Source organism: Anas platyrhynchos, chromosome 9, assembly GCF_047663525.1.
Source record: "Anas platyrhynchos isolate ZD024472 breed Pekin duck chromosome 9, IASCAAS_PekinDuck_T2T, whole genome shotgun sequence".
NCBI lineage: Eukaryota > Metazoa > Chordata > Aves > Anseriformes > Anatidae > Anas > Anas platyrhynchos.
This window is the reverse complement of record NC_092595.1, coordinates 6,494,421-6,520,481: the sequence shown is the minus strand read 5'-3', so window position 1 is coordinate 6,520,481 and position 26,061 is coordinate 6,494,421. Positions and strand designations below refer to the sequence as shown.

Genomic DNA, 26,061 nt, shown 5'->3' with positions numbered 1-26,061 from the left:
CCACAAATTTTACTAAGAAAACCAATCTTGGGTTTCCATTATAAGATTTTATGATATATTATGTATGTTGATATGCTATATGTTTACCCTGTGTTGTGACTGAACCAAATGAAGGCGACGTGTATTTGCTTACTTCACTTAAATTGCAACACTACCTTGAAAAATAATGCTATGGTTTTTTCCTTTTCTACTGTCAGCCTGCAGATGAATCTTAGAAGCAATTGAGTAAATTTAGGTCTAAAAGAAGAGTCCAGGAACAATATGTTTCTAAACAGCAATCTGGTTAAGAAACATTCTGATAGAAGCCAATGCTAACTTTGTTTAAAGAACATACAGCATTGCTGTGATATGAAAATGGGATGAAAATAACTTTTAATAAATGTCTTTAAGGAATTTAGAATTAATTCCCAATTCCTAACAGTCAGAGCACTGGACAGGTAGGACTGTACGCAGACAATCCATGGGAATAGTATCTGCATAAAGCATGCTACTAACAATAGCTGTGCTTTCTTGTTCATTCAGTTTCTCTTGTTTAATGGAGCCACAGTTGCCTGGTTATTTTGGTATTTTCCTAGTTGTCAGAGTTCTGTAAGCTGAAAGCATATTAAACTCCAGCCACTCCAAAGAAGCCCAGAAAGAGTCATGACATTTTTCCTTAACTTCACAAATAAATGGTACAGGAGGACACTGAACTATTTCTGACCTGTAATGCTTTCTCCATTTTGAAGGAGATATTAGAGGAAAAGATGTGGAAAATTCTGGGAGGTGCCATTGCTTTTTAATACCTGACCGAACCAAGTGAAGTTGTGTTGGCCAGTGAAGTTGGTTCATCAAATCTTTAGCAGGGGCTCTGAGTTTTCAACTCATTTTTATTACTTAGTTTTTATCCATCCACGTTCAAGTATAAAGTACAAGAGTCCTTGAGGCTATTTGCTTTTAGCACAAAAGAACTACTGAAAAATTCCGAATGTATCTACACTAGCTAGGCTCTAGCTCATAGAGAATATGCTGTTTGGCCAAACACAGTCTGACTGTCTGTCAGAACACGTCATGTCTTTAGCAGCAAAGCCACCTCTTTCACATTTAATGTTGAGAAAATCCAAACTTTTTTTTTCTTTGTATACTGTTACTTCCCTGTTCCCAACAAGTCATACAGCATCCCCAAAGTTACAGCTGTAGTTTATATCACCAGATTTTTTTTCTCTCTCTCTTTTTTTTTCCTGCTCACAATAGCTACAGAATAAAATACATACTGTCAGAAGAGAGTTTTCAGCAGGTTTATATTTACCCTCTGCTTGAACTGGATTATATGTTCTTTCATGCAAGAAGGCTAAAGGTAAAATGAAAACTCTCACTTGTGTGCTTAAGAGAATATGTGCTAAATCAAACCATTTCTGTGAAATATCACTGTGCTTCTTTGCAGAAAAATTCAGACAAGTTTGGTTTTGTGTGAATGCACTAAGACTGTCACCACAGACAACGGTTCTACTTTGCACATCTCAAACACCATTAAGATGCTCAGGACCAGAATACAAGAGGCTGATTGAAAAAGCAAAGCAAGTAATGTAAATTATGGGGAGACTATCTGGCAATTGGAGAATTATGCTGCACCTATGTTATCAAATTTTGCTAACAAAATTTGCCTCTTATTATTGTATCACCTTATGGCAGATGGGATCTGCTGCAATACTACAAATTACTGTCAGCTGTGAGAGGACTAATGGAAAAATCAAGATATTAACTAAGTCATCTTGCAATTTCACAGGTAAAAAAAAAAAAACACAAAAACAACACAAAACAAAACACTGATGTTTTTACGTGTAGCAGAGCATCCAAATGTTACTGCAGACTATTCTGATGTCTTCAAAGAAAGGTCAAATTCTACATGTAAAAAATTGCTATCAACAGCAGATTTTCTTAAATATGGATATTAATCTGGTTCTCCAGCTTGGTTCTCACTTCATACACCCCAAACAGTGCCTCTTGCATATTAACTTCATTCGCCATCTCTGTCACCTACCCTGGTCAGCATTCCTCTTTGCTGGCTGGAGGCTTTTGCCGTTGGTTTGCAAGTATGAAATCATAATGTAATTTGTATATGAAAAGACAAGATAGTTCTGTTGGTCTGTGCAATGTCTTCAGAGGTATGATGATAAAGAGAACGATAACTGACGTGAAAGTCTGGTACACCCAAATGAAACAGGAATTTTAAAAACGACATCAAAAGAAACAGATCACTGAAGAAAGTTAACTGAAGAACTTACCCGTGGAGATTGACACTTCAAAGTGTCACATTTTCACGAGGTAACTCATAGCGTACAACAAAAAATTCCAGTTAGCACACCACATGATACAGGAGCAGGCTGCCATATATATGCCTATGCTTTCCAAGGATAAAGGGTTTACTGGTCTGGGTTTGGACATACGATGTACTTGCATGCATCAGACTTTTGCTTTGTGAATATTTCAGATTCATTCTGCATGCGCCATGGCAGCACTTTGATATATGTGTTGTAACTCTGATTAGAGTAATACACTGTCTCTGCTGTCTAGAAATCATGAACCATTCTGCCAAATCCTCTAGTTCTACACCATGGAAATTTTTATATGAGAAAGAAAGACACATCAATGGAAATCCAGATGCAGAACTGCCTTGAAACAGACGCCACAAGGATGCATAAGCACAATCCCACACAGCTTTTTCAAAGAGCAGCCAGATACTAAAAAGGGTGTGTTGTAGTGGGAACAAGACCTGAATGTGAAGGTACTTTGCTGAAGTAGCTATGCCAGTAATAATGTGTTGGGAGAAATGTTTCCGGTAAAACTCTGCAACATGCTGTACGTGGTTTGTGAAAGTGTTTCCACTTGATGGTACAGAGATTGCAATCCCTGCCAAAAATACAACAGGTGCTTCAGTGAAATGTAAAGAAACTTGAAGTGGGTTGACTACAACGAGATTTTGTTTGGCTTTTAAACTCTGGCAAGATACAGCTTTATTACTGTACATCACAGTATTATTCCACTGATTCAACATACGCACTATTAGACTTCAGAATAGTAAGATTTTTGACTCCTTCATGTTAATTTAGATACGATGTGTTATCTTCTGTTTAATAAATTTAATATTTCAATAATTAATTGGAATATTATATATAGGTTATAAATATATATATACACATATAGTTACTTTTAACTTTTTCAATACAGAAGCATGCAAAAAAAGAGCTCATTCACAAGCACCATGCATGAAGATAAAGTGGAATCGCTTACCCAAATATTTATCAAAGCTAGCATGCATCAAGTCGCAGAATTTGACTTTAGACAGATGATACAGAAAAGAACTACCAAAGATATGGATATCACTGCATTTGCCATAGGAATGGGTATCCCCTACACCTGTATTAGAGAATTAATAGCCATACACAATGGGTAAATGGGAATATATATCCCTCTCATGCTTCAAAAGAAAAGGACAGTACAGTTCTGTTAGAGAATTCCTCATATCAAAATTTCTGTGCTGGACCTTATCTGTGGTTAAAATGTGGGTTTCATTGACTAAACAACCTGCAGTCCAGTGTTTTTTATTCTATTTGCTTCAAGAAAAGAATCTGCCTGTCATATACTTGGAAGTGTTTATTTAAAGCAAACAAACAAACAAAAACCAACCTACATTGTGTTACAGAGAAAAATAAAAAGGTATTTCCTTTACTACTGCTGTTTTATGTAACTTTTAGAAGCTAATTGCATTATGATAGTTGGTTCAACTTCATGCAGCTCCATAATCAAAGTGTGGAATAATCAGGATCGCTAATAATTTTCTCAAGAGTCATCTGTCAGCACCCATAACTCATTATAAAACCAATTATGTCACTTCTGGCATACCTTTCAACACTTTGGTGCCTGCCAAAGTAAAAATCAATAAAAGGTTATTACTATTCCAAGGCTGTTATTAGGTAAGTGGCTCCAGTGGCACTCCCTGTTGGGGGACTGCCATTAAAGCTTTTAGAACTGTGTAATCCTGGAGTCTTATTAGGCTACTTTAGTGAGCATAATTCAAAACACAAAAGTATTTTCAAACTTATTGTTAATACCTCCAGTTGACTAGTTACCTTGAAACACTGATGTAGGCTGCTGAGTAACACTGACAGAACTTATTGAACAATAGCACATACTTTTATGAGTTTTATGTGTTTAATAACAATAGAGTTTCACCTGAATTCTTCTGGTCTGATAGAAAAATTCATTCTCTGCCACACAGGCAAAGATTTCTCCATTTTAATACTTGATATATGTATTATAAAACACACTTCAGATTACAAGGTCTGTAAATTCCACTTAAAATATCACTAAATTTTGAAATGCAATATGACTGGGCACTGTAGCAATCTGCCCTAAATCCACCTTTAAAGTGCCAAAATCAAACATAAATTGATGACAAGTGTTCTGGCAAATTAGATCTTTTAAGCAATCATATTATAGATCTATCTCTTTCATAGATGAACACCTCTCATTCATTTTACTTACTACATTCATCAATCTCCTTTTCCAAGTGTTAATGAAGTTGAAGTGCCCACATTATCTATCAGTAAGGAAGAGTAAACAATGAATTAAATTTAGAAAACTTCCTGTTCTATCTACTCAGAAAACTACTGAAGTAGATCAATTAAGCTAAGCTAAAGATGACAAAAATCGCTAGCTGAGGATCTCACCCAATTGCTGCACATATTATTTATCTATATAAAAACATCCCGGGTTACAGTCTGAAAAGCATAATGGAAATAAATGTATCCTACTGCAATCTTCAAGTTCTAACAAAGACAATTGTAATGCTCAGTGAACCTACTTAAAATTATTTGTAATAATTTCTAATAACTTAAACAGTTTCAAAATGCTTCAAGTCATACTATCTAGTAAGCATTTTTCTGTGTTAGTCAAAATCCTAAAGCAAATACTTAAATACAGATTATTCAAATTACACATGGCCCAGTAAGTCACAAAATCAATTATACAGTAATTAATCGAATACATACTGCCCTCAGTCTTTGGAAAAAAAATAAAAAAACTGGTGAATCTTTTCAGTCACTTTGGCATTAAGGACTGGTTAAACATAAGTTCTATTAAAAAGCTTCAAAGACGACTTTTCTCTTGTGATTGTTCCTTAACTGGTCAAGCTTCAAAAACCATGTGTAGGAAGATGTACTTCCTTCCTTTTTTTTTTCTTTTAGAAAACAAACAAAATAACTATATTAAAAAAAAATATAATCCAAACAAACTGAAAAAAATTAGAACAGTAGCTGTTTTGCCAAAGCTGCTGATGTGCCTATATGCTAAATCTGCACATTGCTGATCCTGGAGAATTAATTTTTGTTGTTGCCAAAAGAAGCGTTTCAATAGCAGCTGCTCTTCCAAAAGAGATAAATCCAAATAAACAAATAAATCAGTTAGTGAGGTCTACATAGTTCTAGTTTATAAGAAGCCTGAGTGCATGTGTATTAACCCATGAATGAGGACTCATTTGCAATCACGTATCTTTGTAGAACCAGGGCTTGATGAGAGGACACAGTGAACAAAGAGCACTTTAAAGCATGGAGTAATTTTGCTTGTATGAATAAATAACATGGAGGGAGAACTAAACTGGAGCAATGACAGAGAAGTCAGAACACATTAACTGTGGGAACATCCCCCTGTGTGGGCCAATCTCAAGACTCATAGGATGGCAACCCCTTCTTCCCAGGTGGAGCATGCTGTGATAGTTCATAAAACTGTCCATGCAGGTGAAGGTGCCCTCAGAGCCCTCTTCCCTGTCAAAAATGACAGCAACAAACTTGATACTTCCTGCCACCTAGTGAGGCTCAATGCTCTGCATTCATGCCAATAACAAGTTTAATGTGAACCATTAGAAATACAACAGAATACATAAAATGAAGCATATGCACATAAAAGCTCTTTTGATCATGCTGGTTGACCAAATATTACAGTAGAGAATATTCAAAAGGTGAATCTCAATGAAAAATCCTCCAATACTTCTTAGTACAAAACAAGTATTAACAGGAAGAAAAATAGGTCACCTTCCAAAATTGTCTATATTATTCACAAATTTAAATTTGTGAAAGACAGTAAATGGAAATGAGATCTCTCCATTTCTTTACCTTTGCAATGGTCTCATGCAGTTTGAACGAGGGATCCAGCTCTTCAGTTTTTGTTGCATGTACAGGAAAAAGAGCTTCGGAGAGAAAGCTAGAATTCTGTGAGAAAGAAAGAAACACCCTTTTAGGATTCTACATCAATTTATTCATTCAAATACTTATTGGGTTTTGTTCAGAGACTCAAAACTCTTCCAATTGTTCTTAAGTTTTGTGGATTATTAGCTTTTATTGTACTGATCTAATTAACTGATTCCAAGTCCTTGAAAGAGACAACCCCGCCCAAGTTTTATGACTATTTCTGGAATAGCAGTAGTCTTTGTAATTATGTTTCCCAACCCAGCAAAGAATTTTTCTACAGGGAGGAAAAAAAATTGTGCCAGCATTACAACATTCAATAAATGAGTTATAATTCATTCTTCAGAATAAATGTAAACACAATAATCAAAGAACATACTTTCATCTTCTGCAAACATGTTAATTCAGTATAAAGTAATACCATATGCATAAGATGGGGTTTTGGTCAGTTCCCTCTTATACCCTCTAGGTTTACCACTCTTTTATAATATTTGTACAAAACGTTTGTGTCTCATACAGCAGGAAAGCAAGCAAGCAGGTTGCATATTTGCTGTCACAAGAAAACAATAAACTGATACCCTGGTGTGGACTGAAAAAAAGCAAAAAGAAACGAAAATAAAACCCCAGGTCTCAAATGTACACAGATGCCTGAAACTGGGAATTATTTTGAGCCTGTGTTTGTGAACCCAGTATAATAATCCAGAAACAAAACTAAAATGAAAAATCTTTCTCTACATCTCTATAGCCCCAGAGGCATGCACCCTAAAATTATCCTTTCTTTTGTTAACTGCCTGTAGTTTTGCCCTCTAGGTATGGTCAGAGCCGGCCCTCCTGGAACAGCTAGGAATCTAGTGCCCATTTTATACCCCACCGGGTATAAAAATAAATGCAGAGGTCCAGCTTGATGGACTCCGGTGCTCTGCCCACTTGGTAAGCATACTTTGAATACATGTACTGCTCACCAACAGCAATGAGTTGAAGACAAGACCACAGAAACTACAGCCAAAGTTATTTCAGAGATCAGCAGAAGGATATGAAAGTGCACGAGTATCATACCATTCTAAAAATTATTAGTTATAAGCAGTTCTTTTAAAAATATACTCTTCAAAATGAATTCTGACACAGATAATCAGAGACAAATCCTCTGCAACCCTGCTTCACTTACCTATGTCCTGAAAGAGTAAAAAAAAAAACAAAAAACTTCTCAAGCCCTGTGCCAGGCTCTGGTTATCTCTAGGCAACCAAGTTCAACATCATAATATTTTGTATCTCCTTTTAGAAGGCCTAAATTTTTAATGAATCTTATTCTGCATTTTGATTTGCCAAGCACCTGAATATAATACTACTGTATTTAGCTAGAATATCCTGGACTGTTAGGCAATATTGACAGTGTTTTGGAATCACATCCTTCTCAATTACCAGCTTCCTGCATCTACTAGACTAACATTTCTTCTCTTCTTGGTATACAGCAATCTTCAATAGGTTTTATCTTTATACTCAAACTCTTCTCCCCCTCCCCCAGTTTGTCTATACAGGGAGTGTTAAACCTTGTAATGATGCTCAACTCATTCTTTAACAGCCAAAGAGTTACTTACATTCAGATGTTTCATGCTGAGCAGCAACTGAATAAAGTTCTGGTAAAGAAGTATTAAAACTGATCTGAGCTTAACAGAATTGATTTGTAAGGTTTGCACTCCACTACCTTTTCACTTGCTAAAAACACTCTGTAGGACTTATTGTTTTAAACATTGGGAAGTAAGCAAATGAGAGAGACAAACAATTTAGATGCTTTGTTCTGGCTTGTACAACCTCTCTTTATGTGACTGAGCTTTGCTCTTTCTCATGCTGGGTTCCAAGCCATACAAAGGCTGAAGAAAAATTGTACTTGAGAAAAAGTAAATAAATAATGATAACAAAAAATGCTGTTAGCTCCAATTCAAACGTTAAAAGGAAGTAGAGAAAAAGCCTACCCCACTCTTTAAGCAATATAAAGTCTCTCTCTCATGCACCCTTGGAGGATAAAGTGGTGGTATCCGATCCGTGCCAGCTGCATCAGAACTGTGTTTGTATCACCCAGGACGTCACATCACATGGAACCAAGAGCCAGTTTTGGGCACTACAGTGGCACGGCACTGTTAGTTGTCTGTGCAAACTAGCATGGGACACAAATGCACTATGATCATATCAGCGGTGTGATATGCCAATATGCTCTACTCAAAACAACTCCATTTAGGCTTAGTTCCCTACAGATGCTCAGTCCACCTCCTAAACTAGTACATTACAGCTAACTTCGGCCTCTCTGAATAGTGTGACATGTCTCATAGAAAGCTCAGTGAAAGGTAGGCCTCGAGAAAGATAGCTACACTGCTGGTAATTTTGCTTGTTAATTTTTTCTACAGATTAATGCCTGCATGATGAATATTATATCAGTATTTCCATGCATTTCCAGAGAATTATTTCTGGTTGTAAGCTTCCACCACTTTCTTAATAAATAAATAAATACAAGGTATAATTAGCCCTCACTCATACAAATTCTTGTGTTCAGTCACGCATCTGTGTTGTATAACTTGTCACAGAAACATCAGAATAATAAATGAAGTCATTCTTCCCTTCAGAAAACTTTTTTTTTTTTTTTTTTTTTTTTTAAGATTTCAGGGAGAAGATGCACAAAATCATTTATTATAAAGATAAAATACATACTTCAAGATTAACTCATTACATCTATTAATCTTTGTTTTAAGTTTGTGCACTAGTTTACAGAGCCATGTCGTTTGACTGGGGGGAGGTTGAGGAAGATTGTCATTCTGCTACAGTGGTGCTAATGCTGTTCATCATCATTCGCATAATTGCAATCAATAATGTAGAAACAGTTACATTATTTATATTCTTTCTTGAGTACCTTACTGAGAGTCAGTGAAGGGAATGATTACTGAATTAGATTTGCTGCACAAGATCAGACCGTAGCTCCATCTAGACAAATGTTATTTCTTTGGAAGCTGAACTCGATGGATCAGATGCACGCATGACAGGGAAGCCCTGCTTAACACGCTTTTACCCACCTTATTCTAGGCACATACCTGAAGAGCACAGGTTAGGATTCTAGTAGTTCTACATTCATAACACATTCAATAGCAGAGATACAAGCATGGGAAGTGTTTCATTCATACATTCATACACATTCTTTTAATTTAGGTGCCTTCTTGAAGCACCTAATTATACAGAATGAACTCAAGCATTTGTATCTATCTTTCTAAGACTGAATCATTTGATGGTCATTACCATGTTGTAAAGCTCTTAGAAATCATGGCTGATATTTTTAGAAATGATGCACTAGGTGAGAATTTTCCCTTTAATTGTGAAGTTTACCCATTTACAAACATGATCAGTTCACTCATCCCCTATATGGGAATATCTTCTGCTTGCCCATTTTCCCAAAGAAAGGAATCCTCAGGATTCCAATGTACCATGAATCAAAGAAAAGCACATGGGTGAAATTCACAGCAGTTCCTGAAGGTTATCAGTAGCTCTGATGGCCGTTCTTGTTTTACTACCACATATACCAAGCTCTTACAGTGAATATTCAGAAGAATTTAAAGCATCATGTCAAGTTTCTCCCTCACTGCTAATGAGAAAGTGACTCTTTTATTATTCATTCAGTTCACAGGCTTGTGTTTTCATCTTTCATATGCTGAAACCTACTGGAAGCCTTGAACAGCATATTTCATTAATTTCATAATTTTTTGTTCATAGAGCAGGTTTAGCTTTTTTCTTTTTCTTCCCCCCCCTACCCTCCCAATTCAAGTGGAAGGAAATATTAGCTTGTAAGTGTTTGCATTACACAGGTGAGTGGTGTGACTGAACCCCAAACAAGCTAGAGCTCTGATGCAGATCAGCCCTGTTATCTTCCTGAATGCAAATACCTCAAAAGGCAAACTTCATTTTTCTTCAAAACCAGGAACAGAATAAGAACAGAATCCGGGACATGTAGTTTCTCTACACAGGGTGTTGTTATTTTTAGATTTTTTTTCCTCAGCCCAGCAATCTTCCAGTGACTTTCCACTGTGTAACAAATTCAGCACAGACCCTGCTTGGATCCCAAGAACAGAACTTATTTTTCCCCATCTGTCTTGTGGTCAGGCTATGAATATGCTCTCATCCCTTCTGTAGTGAGAGGTTTGGAGGTCTTTTTGATTTCTATTACTGTTTCCCTTTCACACTGGCCCAGTTACTCACTCCTTCGTGTGAGGAGTGAGACAACATCTATGCTTGGAAGAACTCTCCTAGATATATTCTTTCTCTGGATGCCACTGAGCAATTAACACTCCTTCCAAAGGCTTCCAACCTAGTCGAGACCACAGCAGCTGGGCAAGGCCAACAGGTAGTCTTTGCTACTGCCTCCTTTTAAGTACTGACTTTTAAAGGAACACAACATAAGCAAGTAACAATGAGTAAACAACTCAAAACACATGTTGGCAACACAAGTGGCAAGTCTCTTTGATCATGCTGGAATCAACTCTGTTTGCTAAGATCTTAAAAAGGAGTCATACACAGTCACTGCTTTAAGCAGGCTTTAGTATTTTTGCACTTCAGTTTTCTATCCAGGAAACAATGATTTTGCTATGGAATGTACATAAAACAGAGCAGATGACTACAATTTTATATATTTATACATATTCATATATAACATTTATTATGTGCAAGATGTTTTTAATGTGCATATACATAGATAATACCTGCAAACAATTAATCCAAGATTACTCTCTGAAATACCTTGCTGGCATCTGTAATATCTTACTCTACCCTTCTGAAGGGAAATGTTTAAAACAGTTGTTTTGTTCTGAAAGAAAAGACGGCTCCATAAAGAACTTCAAAAGAGGCAAAGATACTTTGGTTCTCTTACCTTTTATAGTCTTTCAAGCACTATGCTAACCAGACAAAGCTGCAAGAACTTTCCAAAAAACAGAAGCCCACTCTTTATCCCAGGGAGCACACGGCAGAGATACGACTCTGGATGGTGTTTCAAGAGTATCTCTCAGCATTTAACAGCAAGAGCAACACTTTCCTACAGTGAGAAACTGAATCAGCCTCCTCATTTATTCTTTCAGTGAGCTCATAATAGCCTGTGTTAGTTTTTATTTTTAATAGCCCTTTCCTAAGCAAATTTCTAGTAAATGTACACTAGGAAAAAAAAAAAGACATGATAATCCAAAGAACATTAAAGCCAACTATACTATTTTTTTATGCAGCAGGAATTATAGCTATGGTTGCCGCCCTCACTCTCCCACACTCCATTCCTAAACAAAATTAATCTCCCTTCACTTTAGTCAGGCACCAGTACCATGTTAGATTTAGACAAAGATTCCGTATTATCATCTGAACTCACTTCTGGGGAAGTCAGGCCAGAACCTCACCGCATGGAGATGACGCTGCTCACAGCAAGGAAGGAGTTGACAGCATGAACAGGGGTGAGGCAGACTTCTAACAGCTCCTTCATTTTGCCTTCCATGCAGCAGCAAGCTCATAATCAGCACTCACTTTGTGCACTGTCCACAATTATCTATATATTCTGGAGCTGAAAGGTCTCATGATGATATCAATTTATGGAAAGACTTTCTCAAGGTCAGACCACCGTGAGACACCCTATAATTTAGGCAGCCCAGCTTCCATTCATTCAATTACAAATTTTCTCTTCACTGTTTGTTGTCATTTGTAAATTGTTCCACAGCTATCCAAATGGATTAAGAATGTTTGCTTTTCTGATATTAAGCTACATTTTTATTACACAATCTGCACAACCTGTAGAAAAGACAGTGCCAATAATCCTTGAATTCCCAGTATAATGCTTTAGGATTCACTACAGTCTCTTCAGAAGAGAAATGAAGGGGAATATATAACATATATTAGAAGCTCACTTCCAAAAATCCCCTTTGTCTCATCTTCCTTTTGGAAATATCAGTTAACCTGATCTTTTCAACACTCATTTAACGAAACATTCTGTGAAATTAGAAAGACATTGGTGTTCTACTTCTCAAATAATGGGTCACTTCTGATTAAACTTCGATTGAACATCCAACTTTCAATCTTAAAACAAATTGCCTCCTTTTCTTTTTAATTTGAACCCAATTTCCTGCTGTCCTCAGCTCTCCTGACAGTAATTAATTGATTTATGAATTGATTAAATGGGGATCGAAAATGCAGAAAGAAAAATCTAAAAACCCCCAACCTAGCTCTCTCTTGTTTATTTATGATGGACACTAAAATTCACTCCTGATTTATTAGACTCATTTTCCTAACTTATCTTGTTCTTCCTCAACTAATAAAATGAACAGAATGGTTCACCTTCTAAAGGATCTAAACTTGCCATCCCTTGTGTACCTTCCTATACCGTGCTTTCAATTTATGTACCAAATTTAATCCAATCCATTTTTAGTCATGAATAAAAGCTCACGGCACCTCTGGTGAATTAATGTATAGCAGTAAATACCATAACATATCTTACAGATCTATTTTCTGCCATTGAAAAACAATAATAATAATAATAATAAAGAAACAGACAAAAAAAACACACAACAAAACAACAAATGTTACCACATTGTCTTAGAGGTGGAAATAGTTCTGTTGTAAACACAAGCAGTTTTGTTTACTAGACTATAACTATGTTTATTAGACAATGCTGCATCTACAATAACAGGATACCTGTTTTCTTGACTGTTACTCTGAAAAAAAAATAATATATGATTAGTATCCTTCCCCCTTTACCCAGGTGAATAATTCACAAATCCCTTCAGAATTACTAGTTTTTTAAAGTTATTTTGTGGTTGGTTTTTGTTTACTTGTTTTTGAAAGTAACATGCAGTGGAGGTTTCTTGACTCAGCAATGACCATCTGGAAAGCTGGTCTTTGCACCAACCTTCTTTTTTCTGTTTGACTTCCCCCTTGTCAATATTTGTCAATATTGTCAACACTTGTGCCAGCTTCACCCTTCACCACTTCACAGCTTTTGTACCTCCAATTTTGTATAGCACAAAAGCAACAGACACTTAAGAAGGAATAATAGAGGGAAAGCAGTGAGAACAAAAATCCTTTGGCAGTTCGTACAGTTAGGCCAAGCAGTATAATCATGATAGCCTAATGCTGCCATGAGTCCTAATGTCTGCAAAGCATATACAAAAAAGAGGGATGAAAGCCAAGAGAAAGACATTTATTTTCTTCACGTAGATCAAAGAATAATGTCTGGTAGAGGTATAAAGCCTCTGCTGCATCAGGAGTGAGAATATAATCTCATGCCTGTCCATGTCTATATGTTGGATCTGGTCCACGAGCTATTAACCTATTTCACTCTTTCTGCCTTTTTGTAATACAACAGCATGAAGGGTAGAGTTGTAGCAGCCTGAGGGGAACACACAGACATGCAGTGTCTGGACAACAAAGCAGAAAGGAAGCAGTGCTTACCTTCAAAATCAACCTGAGAAACAAGTTTAGTTGAGATTTTGAATTCACCTGCAGAGCACACACTATAAAGTTATGCCAGTGTCTAAAACTATTACCCAGACATCCAGAGAGGCCTACAGTTGCATGAGGAGTTATCTGCATCTGTATTCATGACCACTGCCAAGAATTTGTCACAGCATGAAGGAGAAAACCACGTCAGAAGAAAAGATAAAGAGAAAGCAGTGAGCAGAACAAAAATACCTTTGAAATCTGCACTGCAGGCTTTCACTAATTCCTTCTTCCATTTTACCCTAAGTCAAGCATTTGGCATATGGCATCTTGGCAGCAAATATACAACTGTATTATTTGTGAAACAGGTGTTTCACCTCAGATAGGCTAAAAGACCTTTTTTTTTTTTTTTTTTTTTCCCCTGATGGGGTAGAAGAGAGATTTCACTGGAATAAGGGTCAAAGAAAGTAATAGAAAAAGGCATCTCAGATTAAAATATGATTTATCATCAGCTAATCAGCTATCTGGAAAACTTTTTTTTTGTTTTTGAGAAGGTGCAGTAGACCGAAGCAGATTTTTAAACAGATGTATTGAAACACTGGATTATGTAGCATAGAACATAAGCCAAGGTGCGTTTCTCTTATGTGTGTGTTAAACTGAATTGGTTAAATCACATCCGTCATTAAGGTATGGCATATAGGATTTCACACTAATAAAAGCCCTGAAGTCTGCAAACACATCACAGAAGAGAGTGCATGTCTCTCCATCTTACCAGGAGACTGAATTTTCCCTTTCTAGCAAATGCTCTTGAAATCTAATTAAATATTCCCTCACAAAATCCACAAAGGATTATGATTTAAAAGCTACTTTTCACTGGTTATTACGTAAATGAAACTAAAGACATAAAATGAGTATACTTTTCAATTACTTTTAAAAAGTAAAGCTTTGCAGTTGCCACAGCCTAATGTGTGTCAAAACTCTCAAAGTGAGAATGACCCTGTCCTTTGAAAATGGGCATGGCAGAGGGAGTTTCTGACAAGACTTTCCTTAAATAATTTTACTGCTTCAGTTGACTAAAGAGGTTTTAATAAAGAAAGAAAAACAAATCTTTTTTTTTTTTTTCTTTTTTATTCTGGTAAAGATGTGCACTGACCTTGTGATGTCATCAGATGCTGGACAAAATAAGCAAGGCCTGTCAAATGAGACTACACAGAAAACAGAAGAAATAGAATTGCAATCACTGCTGCACGATTTGTTTTATTATTCAAATCAACTGTAGCCAGATAAAGCTCGAGCCAGCAGTCATCAGACAGGAAAAGAATATATGCATTTTTCTCTCATCTCCTTTAAGTTAATGTTTTCTTCCTTGCACTTGTAAGTGAATTGAATAATCACTGTAAATTCACAGACCACAGCATGAAGAAAGCAGCTTTTAAGATACTGTGATACTTGCATAGCATTATTCCTCCCTTGAGTATTCCCTGGCTGCTTTGCAAACTGAAGGCACAATAATAAGCAATGTCAGTAGGAGGAAGCAGCCTAAGCCAGAAAGTGAGAACCTCAGAGAAGATCTTCGCAAAGCTTCAGAAGGCTAGAAAGAGGAAGATCAGTTCAGATTCACTACGTGCAAGAGAGAACACCTCTTCTTAGATGTGTGGTGCGAAGGATTGTAGCATTTTACAATCACCTGTGAGCACTCAGGTTACCCAGAAAACAAGTAGTGCCAGTGAGATGCCAGCAGGTCATGCTAACGATGTACTTTTATAATCCATGAATCCTAGTGACAATGTTTCCTAACCACCAGTGTTGTAAAGCACAGTGCTTTCATTTCCTATTCAATGCATCCTATTTCCAGTTTTTATGTTTACTTATTTAAAAAACTATTTATATTGTTATGCTGAATGAAGAAATCTAATCCATTTATCCATTGGACAGATACCGGGTAGATGGAAGGCTCACCATTTTGCAGTAAGAAACAGCACTGACTTTTGCTGAGAATAGTAAATACATGTGTAAATGGGGGAATGATTCATTCTTTGCATTTAGTTGTCTCTCTAAATTTGTTTCAAAGGAGTTCCTTCTTCAAGACTGGCCAACTGTAAAAACTGGGAAAAAGACAACTAATTTTTTTGTATAGTTTCTATATATATATATATATTTTTACTGATATCTCTCTCAATTGTATTATGCTGTCACTTCCAAGCAAGAAAAGTAACTGTAATGCTGCATGCATTCTATTTGTGCAATGGGTTTTTAAACAATGACATGAGATGTATTAGATGTGCATTTAGACTTCCCCATTACAAATGTAATTAAATTTAATTTTAAAAGTCACAACTAAATGAATGTATTTATTTTTTGAGTATCAAAGCTGAGTAGTATTCCTAATACTGAAGACAAGATTCCTACAGGATTTACTTTATATTATAAAGCACAAAAAAAGCATGGGCAAAGAATTTTTTGCATATTTCAGGAATACTAGAAAGATTATTTAAAAAGTATTAGTTTGTATTTTGAGTCACTTTAAAGGCCTACATATCTTGCACTTTTCAAAAAAATCAACTACAAATATGCAGAATTCTCAGATCTCATACAATATTTTACATTGCCTTCACAGTTTCAGTTCAGTTAATGTTCTTAATGAAAGAGCAACTGATTGTCATTTATCTTAAAGTCTAAAGTAAGTCTTTCAGGTAACGATTAGAGGACCCAAAGTTTCAAAAGTGAAACTGTTTTTAATATTTTTCTATCATTGTATTATGGGCAGTGAAAAAAATTCTAAGATGCTTTCCACCGACCATAATGAGATGCAGTCCTAAGGATCACAGATACTCTAGCAATGCATTATCTTCACTGTATTTCATCAAATAAGGACCACGTTTCCTGCTATAGAGGTCCCACCTGGGAAGGTGCTAGTTACATGAGAACTAGTAAGTCTACTTTACTGCACAATACCAGTAGTGGAATTCCTCCCCTTCACAGATTGCTTTGGATCACAAAGGGAATGCAGGACACTGCTTAAAAGGCAGAATTTGCTTTGTCTCCATCCTAAACCAGTTATATGCAAGCAGATGCTGATCTGAAAGGTATACTTCTCCACTGCGCAGTGATGCTTCGTCAGTAAACTTAATGCAAAATATAACCGTTTTGTTACTGAAGCTACACAGCCTTCAAATCAGAGCCTGTGTGCATCTGTCGATAAAAATACAAACTGACTTTAATAACCTCCTCCCCCACTGTAAACCAACAATGATGTCTTCTAAGATAATATTTGTTCTTTAATGGCCATGGTAAGACATAACGAACTTTGCAAACTCTATTTGAGAGGATGTATCAGTGACTCAAATCACAGTTGTTTGATAGTCCAGTGATCTTGACCTCTTTTTTTTTTAATTATTAAAAGAAAAAACTAGAGTGCCACATGACTAATACAACTCTCGTACTTTTTCCAGGTACTCTGACAGAAGACTTTTAGCTTGTCTGTTGAATTTAGCTACTCAGAACAACAATGCTAAAATGTTATCTTGAATGGAACACACCATTTACTTCTCCAGGGAGGACAGATAACTCAGTGCCTTCTGTCCTTAGATAATAGATGTTCTCAGTAGCTAGACACTTGAGTAAACTATTAAATAGAAGCAATAATTGGTGTCTAAGTAAATTTCTCCTGTTTTCCCATATCCCATTGACCCTGTTAAAATCCAGACTACCTTTCTTCCACTGACTTTCAACAGCCCTCAGTCAATTTCAAGTGAACGAAGAGCCAGACAGAATCTGCAAGGACAAGTTTACAGCAACAAATCTGTATTCATGCTGTGCAAATGCTAAGGAAGCTGTACACTTTTGTTTCTGCACAGCCTGTTTATGTAAAGATTTTTTCCCTTCCTGGATGCACTGTGGAATGTCTGGGATATCAAAGCACTAAGATTTGTGAGACCAAATAGACTCTGTTGGAGCACAGCAATGTATCTGACTGATGAGGACATCATTGGTTTCACTAACATTACTGGAATAACAAAAATGCTCTTCCATGACATTAAGTAGCTTAATATTCACATTGTTCAATAAAACAATTCATGCAATCAATTGAACGTCAAATGTATTTTGTCTTGTAAAACACTGAGTCATTAACCTTAACAATTTCAGCTTGCTCTCACTACCAAATTCAACTACATTAGCGTACAAGTGAACAGATGGACTAATGCATTAATGTATGACTGCTGAGTACTAAACTGAATAACCCCTGAATTTACTGAGAAATTAAAAAGCACTGCTATAAGCAAAAGACAGACAGAAAGGAGAATACAGAAAGAAATACAGTATAAATAGCTAAGAGCATAGTTATTATAAAAACATAGCCCATGAGTGAGAAAGGCAAGACACAGAAGCAGCCATGGCTTGGACCTACCTTCATGAGTAGTCCTTAAACACTGACAGTTCGTTGCTTGTTGGCGAACAGAACCAAAACCTCTCTTCCCCTTGAAACTTCTAACTCCTATTGCTGAACCTTGTTGACTATAAAGTTCTACTACGAAGTTCATAAAACTTCCCAGCAGTAAATGTGGCAGCACCAAACTCCACTGACAGTTTAGAAAAAGGAAATCTTGGGTTCCCAAGCAACTTGCAATTCTGAGGCTGATATACATTTGTGCCTTTGCAAAGAATTTCTATTCTCTGGTATTCTGAGCACACCTGTACTTTGTTTCTTTCCTGCAATACATGAGTCTCCCATAACTCCCCATTGGCAGCTACCAGCTGTGTATTTCCTTGGAAGACTTAACATATACCAGGGAGAAAGGAGAGGAGGAAGTAGGGGAGAGGGGAGGGGAGCTATGCACAGCCATATTTTTAGCTGCAAAGGCTCCCAGATATGCAAACTCCCTAGTAGTCGAGATACAGAAAGGGAAACCTGGCTTCCATTCAGAGTAGGAATCTCTCTGGTGGACACCTCTTTGAAATATCAAGGTAAACAATAGGCATTAATCGTTTCCGAAGGACATTCAAGCATAAGCTACAAATCCAGAAGTTCTGCTCTGAGCTGAAATAAATGCAGCAGGCCTTTGTATATGGTCTGCCCTGATCCTTCAAAGAAAATCATGCCATGATTCATGCAAATGAATTTCTTGATAAATATAGTTGGATCTGATAAATTAATTGGCACTGGTTGACGCAGTCCAAGACATTAGAGGGAAGACAGCATAGAATTTACCAGAAGAGCCTGGTCAGTTGTAGATCATCAAAATAGTTAGTCTGAAATCTTGAGATAGGAATATTCTTTCCTGTCTGGAAAGGAACTTGAAGACATACCAGAAGTAAAGGAGAAAATGATCTGGTTATGGAGTAACAGTGAGATTATTGATGGGATACGGAATGCTGAGATAACTGCAGTAAGAACATAGAGATCAGAAACATTAGATCATAAAAATTGATTGATTCTAAGCACTGCTACTGTTTGACCACTGAACCACTACAATGATACAGAAATGTTTCTCAGTAGAGATATCATGGATCAGACAAAACACAGTTACATAGCTATCCAAGGGTGTATGTGTGCTCAGATTTCTTGCTTTATCCAGAGTTTACTAGACAAAACCATGTATTTATACATGTATATGTAGCAAAGATAAATAAATAAATAAATCTTTATATTGCTTTACAAGAACTTTTCTAGAGGGAAGGTAAGAGAACATTCGTCAGAAATAGTGACACATACTGGCAATACATCCAGATGCTTAACATTAGAATACGTGTTGCATTTTAAGGTAAATTGCAGCTTAGACAGTGTAGCTGGAACACAGACCTTGTGTCTGTCACTGGGGTTTGCCTGTCCTTCTCACAAGGCTACAAAATTGTTTACTGGTTATTTTCAGCTTTGTTGACATACACATTCCATTCTGTATCTGATACACAGAGAACTGCTCCTTCAAAGAAATGGTAGCTTTTGATAAATGCCAAAAGCAAGAGAAATAGTGGTAGCTCACTGATAGGCAGAAATGAGCTGTATTTTTCTTGTTTTGTGATTTCTAAGAAACAGAGTGCTGGATGTTATAATGGTAATGGACATAGGTATTCACCCAGAAATAGAGCCAATGTAGAGACAGTGGACATCAACTACTGAATTACCTATGCTGGAATTACTGATAATGCAGTTGCAAATTTTAAAATAAAAACAACTCTGAATGCATTCTACAAGTTCTGTTTAAATTAAACTAAACTCACTGAGGACAATTACTTAGGCACTTTCACTGAATTAAAATTAAGTAATATAAATAACATGTCAAGATCATAACTGGAATTGATTCCACACATCAATGAATCAATAATGACAGAGAACAGAATCACCCAGTTTTCAGGTGATACTTGTGATATGGTCCTAGTGAAGCCTACCCAGATGATGGGATGCAGTCCTGGACCTTCACACACCGCCTGCAACCAGAACTTCCCCGTGCTACCCTGATTTCCATGAATTTGTATGTTCAATTCAGCTGAGAACCACGTAACACAGTATTAAAACTGAGCCCTTGATCACTAACACCCCAGAACTTGCAGACATTCTGTAATGTTCCCATACAGACAAAAACAGGTATAAGCCAGTTTCCCGTTCACTCTTTTAAGATACACACACATACATAAGTGCACAGAAGAGCACTCCATACTGCTTAAACCCTCCCTATACACTAACACATGAAAGAGATAAAAGGAGCATGAGACATGGGAGTTATTTCTCAGTAAACTAGAGTAAGTTCTCTCCATCAAGGACAGCTCCTCTGTTTCTTTTGTGATAACAAAGAAAACTTGCAGAGCTTTTGATTTCTTTTGAAAGAAGTGCCTGATATGTCAACCTAAGCATGTAAATACTGAAACCAAGAAACCGCAGTAAGCTACACTGAAGAGTAATGAAAAGAAAAGAGGGCAGAAGCCAGGGTGGTGAAAGGAAGTGGAAATAGATGGTAAAAATGAGCGAGAAGCAAACATTCATTGACGTGATAAGATTTAGTGGCTTTTGTTTTACACCAGTGTGGGCAAAACTCATTTTTAAAGGCTCTAATGAAAGTTGAAAGTTACCTTCAAAAAGTTATGCATATTTCAACAGAAATAAAAATCATTATGCATTCTCTCTAAAGAGGATACAATCTCAAACTGTCAAAATTCTAAACTCTTCTACATATATTACATACAAACGCCTTCTATAAAAAAACTTCTTTTCATTTTTCTTCTAAATTAGCTTAGTGGTCCATGGTATTACACTCTCCCGGTCTAGCCTTTGAATAATGTGACAGGTAATTTTTATCGTTCATGCCTGTACTTAAGTTTGACTGAAGATACGGAAAACAACTTTTATGGTCTAGGTGTAAAAGTAAATGTTCTGTAAGCCCTGCATACCTGAACTGGGAGAGCTATCATAAAATATTTCATGCTAAATATGTGCCCATCAATAAATAACAACAACAACAACAAAAAACAGCATGAAGGTTTGGGGGTTTTTATGTTTTTGTTTTCTGATTGTTTTTATTTGTGTGTTTGTTTTGCTTTATTTGTGCACTTACTCGTTTTCTCAAAATGATAATGCTACCATTCATGCAACCTGTCACATTATTGCAGAAGGGATTTAAATTCTGTGTTATCAAACAGAAATCATTCAGTAATGGAATGTGCTGAGGAAGATGAATAATATGCAGATAACACAGAAAATCATCTAGCTCTAATTAAAAGAATTGGATGCCTCATGAAAACTGTAGACTACAATGCCACAGAAATGGTATAGTAGCAGTACATTTACATCATGAAAAAGAGCTCAAAATAGCTCCATCAAAACAGGAAAAAAATTCCTTTGTCAGCTTACATTTGCAAGTGATCAGAATGGCTTCAAAATGCTGAACAGCCTGGTGTCGTTTAATTTACAATGTTCAGGAAACAATCAGATCTCTAAAACGTCAGCAAATCCAGATTATATTTTCTCTTGTAGCCAAACATTAGGCAGCCATAGCAAGGTGATTTTTCTCAGTCCCTGTGATTTACTTATGTTCTAGTTCTTCAGCAACTAAGCTATAAACTGCTAAGACAATCAAAATGAATTAACTTGCAACTGCTGGGTTTTTCCTCTCTTTAGCAAAGAATTCCACTTCTACATTTCCAAATATAGACCTTTCAGAAATTTCTTTCTTCTGTCCCCTTTCATGAAGGAAAAAGAGTAAGTGTGGCTATCAGATTAAAATGCTGAATCCATCACAGCAAACTCTATTTTTAAGGTACTCCACCAAGAATAGGGAAAACAATACAGGGTGATACTCACATAAAAAGAACAAAGCAGAACAAAGAAATTGGATAGTGAAGTGAGAAGCAGAAGAAGTTTAAAAGAGAAGGTATGGATAAACAGCTGAAATTCTGATGGTCTCTCTGATTGGTAAAATCATGGCTAGGGACAGCAAAATCCACATTTTTTTCCACGTGATACTGTTGATACTGATATTATATTAATATAATAAATGTAGTGCAAAAATGAAATATGTATGCCAATCAACTTTCTGGAGAAGGCTAGAGACACACTTGACATGCTACTGCAAAAGCTGTGCCATATCTTCTGCAGGTATATTTTAAAGATATAAAATTAATGTTGATCTGTTTTAAATAAATCTGCAGAGAGTTCTTTGAAACAGTGAGCTCACTCAGCAGTTACACCAGTATGCAGGACTACGTATCCTCCCTCCATGTGTCTCCATCCCAAGTATGAGATGGCACAGGAGGATCTTTCTTCTCCTGTCCACATTTGATGATGCCATTAAAGACGTATGATTAGAAAATACTTTATTTTGCCTCAGAGTTTCAGTGATTCTCTGGAATCTGCCTCTCTTCCTTCACAAATAACACATGTAAGAGAAAAGCGGCCTTAAACAACTGATATCATAAGCAGGCGGAAGCAGCCTTTATCAAAATACACCCCAGTGCACATAGCCCTTCTTGGCATATGCTGCCTGAAATCACTATCTCTATAACCAACAGCTGTGTAAACAGCTTATATTTTAAATTATGTATTTTTCACACGAGTGGATGCCTTTGGTGCAGTTAAAATGGCATTGGGCAAAAAGCCCTCAGCTCCCCAAGAAATTTATGTTGCTCTGTCTCAGCAGTAGAGCTAATCTATATTGCTGAATAAAGCTGTATTTTCCACTTTAACTCACTGTTATGACATTTATATTCAAAAAAATTCTTTGAAAAGTTCATGGATGAAATTCCAAAACTGTTTGAAAAGTTGAAACATTTGCACATTTAAACAATATGTTTACCAGTTGAATACCCTGCTCTTCTAGAGTCCTTCCCATGTTTAGGCTTTAAAGCCTTTCATCGAGATGGTAGCATTGCTTATGCAATGTTATGCAAATGTGTGAACAATATTAAGGTAAGGAAAAGCTAAACTGGCAAAAGAACTTAAACTTTTCAAGTAAGAGTGCAGTGGCTTTATCACTTTGATTACGAAAAGTGTATTACAGATTTCAATTAAATGTGCCTCATAGTACATAGTACTGTAGGCCCTATTCTACGGTATCAGAGAAATTGAGTTCTTTTTTAAAATAAATAAATACAATTTGAAAGCAGCTTGTTTTGGTTTTCTAACATGAAATATTTTACAATTGAATTCCAGAGGGACTTTGAGCAACCTGATCTAGTCAGAGGTGTCCCTGCCCATGGTAGAGGGGTTGCAATTAGATGATCCTCAGGAGTCCCTTCCAACCTAAACCATTCTATGATTCTGTTATATGAGACAATGAGCCCATGTGTTGAGGGACAAGTAATAATCAATACAACTGATAACATAAACAACAAGGAATCCATATTAAATTACTCTATGTGTAACTATTTTCAGATTGTTAATTTTTAATTTAATTTTTATTTTAACTACCTCTGATTTGTTGATGTCCTCATAAGAAAACTGCGTGGCAGGTACTCCAAGATGGTTGATGAAATAATCTGAATCTCCCTGTATCTGCACAGAACTCACATTAGATCCTGGACACTTAGTCTTTTCCACACAGTTGAAGCTCTGACTCTGAAAAACAAACACAAATCAAAATTCCACTTATTTGCAACCAGACTCATAACAATTCATACCAATATATGGATGCAGCACCCTTTTACTCAAAGCATTTTAAGAACAGTCTGGAACTTACACTGACGCAAGCAGGTATCAGCTGAGTCATACTTAGTAGTGAGAGTGAGTCTATAAATCTTTCATTCTCTGCTGATATATACTTCAGTGTTTGGTATAGGACATAAACACAGAATGCAGAATATGCTGCAATATGTCTGAGACTTTCAAAGGACAACAAAAAGTCATGTCTAATTGAAATGGTAAGAGGGGGAAGAGAAGACAACTTTGGGAAGCATGTGAAATTTCCCATTCGGGCAGGAGATCAGAGGTGCCTTTTAAAAGTGTGCTCAGAGATCTTTGATAGCTACTGCACTTTTTTTTTTCAGTTAATAGCATGTTCTGAAACAGCAAAAAGATGAATCAGATCATGATATTCAAGACATCCATGTTCTATTACATGCTAGTAATGTAAAGTATTTGCTGCAATTACAGATCAGGGGTTAAGAGCAAAACAATGAAAAGACTGAAAATACATAAATACATATTTCCTAAGTAATTGCTTTAAAAAATTCTAGTCAGTGATATGTTTGTATTTCATTCACAGAACTATTTTAAGATGAAATCTTAGCAACAGAACGTCAATAAATATCGGGTGAAAACTGGAAAATAACCCCAAGACCACGTATGAGAGCAACATACTAATGTAGCTTTCAAATACTTCAGGTAATTAAACATTTAATAAACAGTAGGTACAAAAGCCTTCAAGATCTATTATAGGAAATAAGCTACCTAGGTTTATTTTCAAGAATGTTAGGCTGAAGGACTAGAAATTATTTGCATTTAGCTAACAGTTTATAGAGATCTTTATACCTGCCTGCTAAATTACTACCTACCAGCTTACTATAAGAAAACTGCAAGATTAGTTCCCCTTTAATAGTAAAATATAGCACATTCTGCATATTAAAGTTCCTGGATTTAACATGAAAATATTCTAAGAATTATAAAGAGGCAAACCCTCATAGTTTTACATATCTAAATTAGCATAATTACTTCACAGTTTCACTTCAGTGCTATGACGAATGCATTACAATCCACTATGGGCTGCAGATTCTCATTCAAAGTACTTTAAAACATCTTCAAGAAATAGCTTCCATTTTATAAGTATTTTTCAAAGGCAGCTATACCACTCTCTTGTTTTTATCAAATGTTTCTGCTCCCATCCTTCTTGCACACACTCAGAGTTGTGCAAGGGCCATCCAAAAAGATCAATATTACAGTCAAAGTAGAAACAAGAGATTCCTCTTGTCCACCTCTAGTGAACAGTATCACCTTTGAGGATATCCATGGAGCAACATGATTTACACAGCACAAATCCTGTCTCTCCATGTCATTAAAAGAAAAAAAATAATAATAAACATTTGGGTAGCATTAATCTTAGGTGTCACTTGTAATTCATGGTTTTAAAAACATTGCATTCAAAAGTGTACTGTTTATTTGACATGGGGGGATTTTTTTGAATATTTAAATTAATAGATTATTTAAAAGATTATCAACTTGAAAGTCATCACCTTAATAACTTCTATTCCCATGTTTCACTCAGCTCCCCCTTTAAATTGCTCTTGAGTTTTCAAATGCATTGTAAAGTCATTTAACAATGTCATTGTGGCTGTTCAAAGACATACAAACCTACCCACTATCCAAACAGTCCCAATAAAGTCAGTGACCTTGTATTTGAAATACTGAAGATACAACAGAAACAGAAGCCCAAAGTGCATACTCATTTCAAAAGCTATTTTAAATAACCACATATTATCTTCTACATTATATCCAAGTCAACGATACTGTACAGCACACATACATACATAAATATATGTATATAATTTTACACATATAGTTGAACAAAGGATCCATTCTTAAATGATTGCTTCTTTCAGGAATGATCAGATGTTTAAGTATCAAAGTGTACTATGCAGTGTAGCTTAGAATAAATGCTAATTTCCTCATACTGGTCAAGTTTCATAAATGATGAGTAGTCTGTTCTTTCTTTAATGTTTAAAAGTATACTGAATGATGTGAAATGCAGCTTTTGGGTTAAATAGGAAAAAAAAAAAAAAAGAAGGAAATCAAAATGCTAAATGACCAAATTAAGCCCAGTAAAACAGTTGGGCAAAATAATTCAACATGAGAATAGACAACCAGAGCAGAAAAGACTCAATGCCCTATAAGCAAGTGACATACATGAAAAGGCTCGATTTTCTAACGTACAGGTCAGACAGTTTGCACTGCTTTCAGATATTATTATGTTTGCATAAC

The 26,061-nt window shown here is 36.1% G+C and overlaps 1 protein-coding gene across 20 annotated transcripts in view; it reads right to left on the bottom strand.

The window, feature by feature from the left end:
* Positions 1–26,061, bottom strand: part of NAALADL2 (N-acetylated alpha-linked acidic dipeptidase like 2) — a 432,007-nt gene that overhangs the window by 57,925 nt on the left and 348,021 nt on the right. For 19 of the 20 annotated variants that reach the window (XR_011811283.1, XR_011811282.1, XM_027463880.3 and 16 more), the window contains 2 exons: positions 23,560–23,706; positions 6,150–6,245 (listed from right to left, as the gene is read on the bottom strand). Coding sequence is in view for 18 of the 20 variants with exons in the window: in XM_027463880.3 (XP_027319681.1) it covers positions 6,150–6,245; positions 23,560–23,706 (243 nt within the window). In the remaining 2 variants the exon portion in view is untranslated. Of the gene's footprint in view, positions 1–4,537; positions 4,580–6,149; positions 6,246–23,559; positions 23,707–26,061 lie in introns of those variants that run through there. The other variant, XM_072042341.1, reaches the window with a different exon arrangement.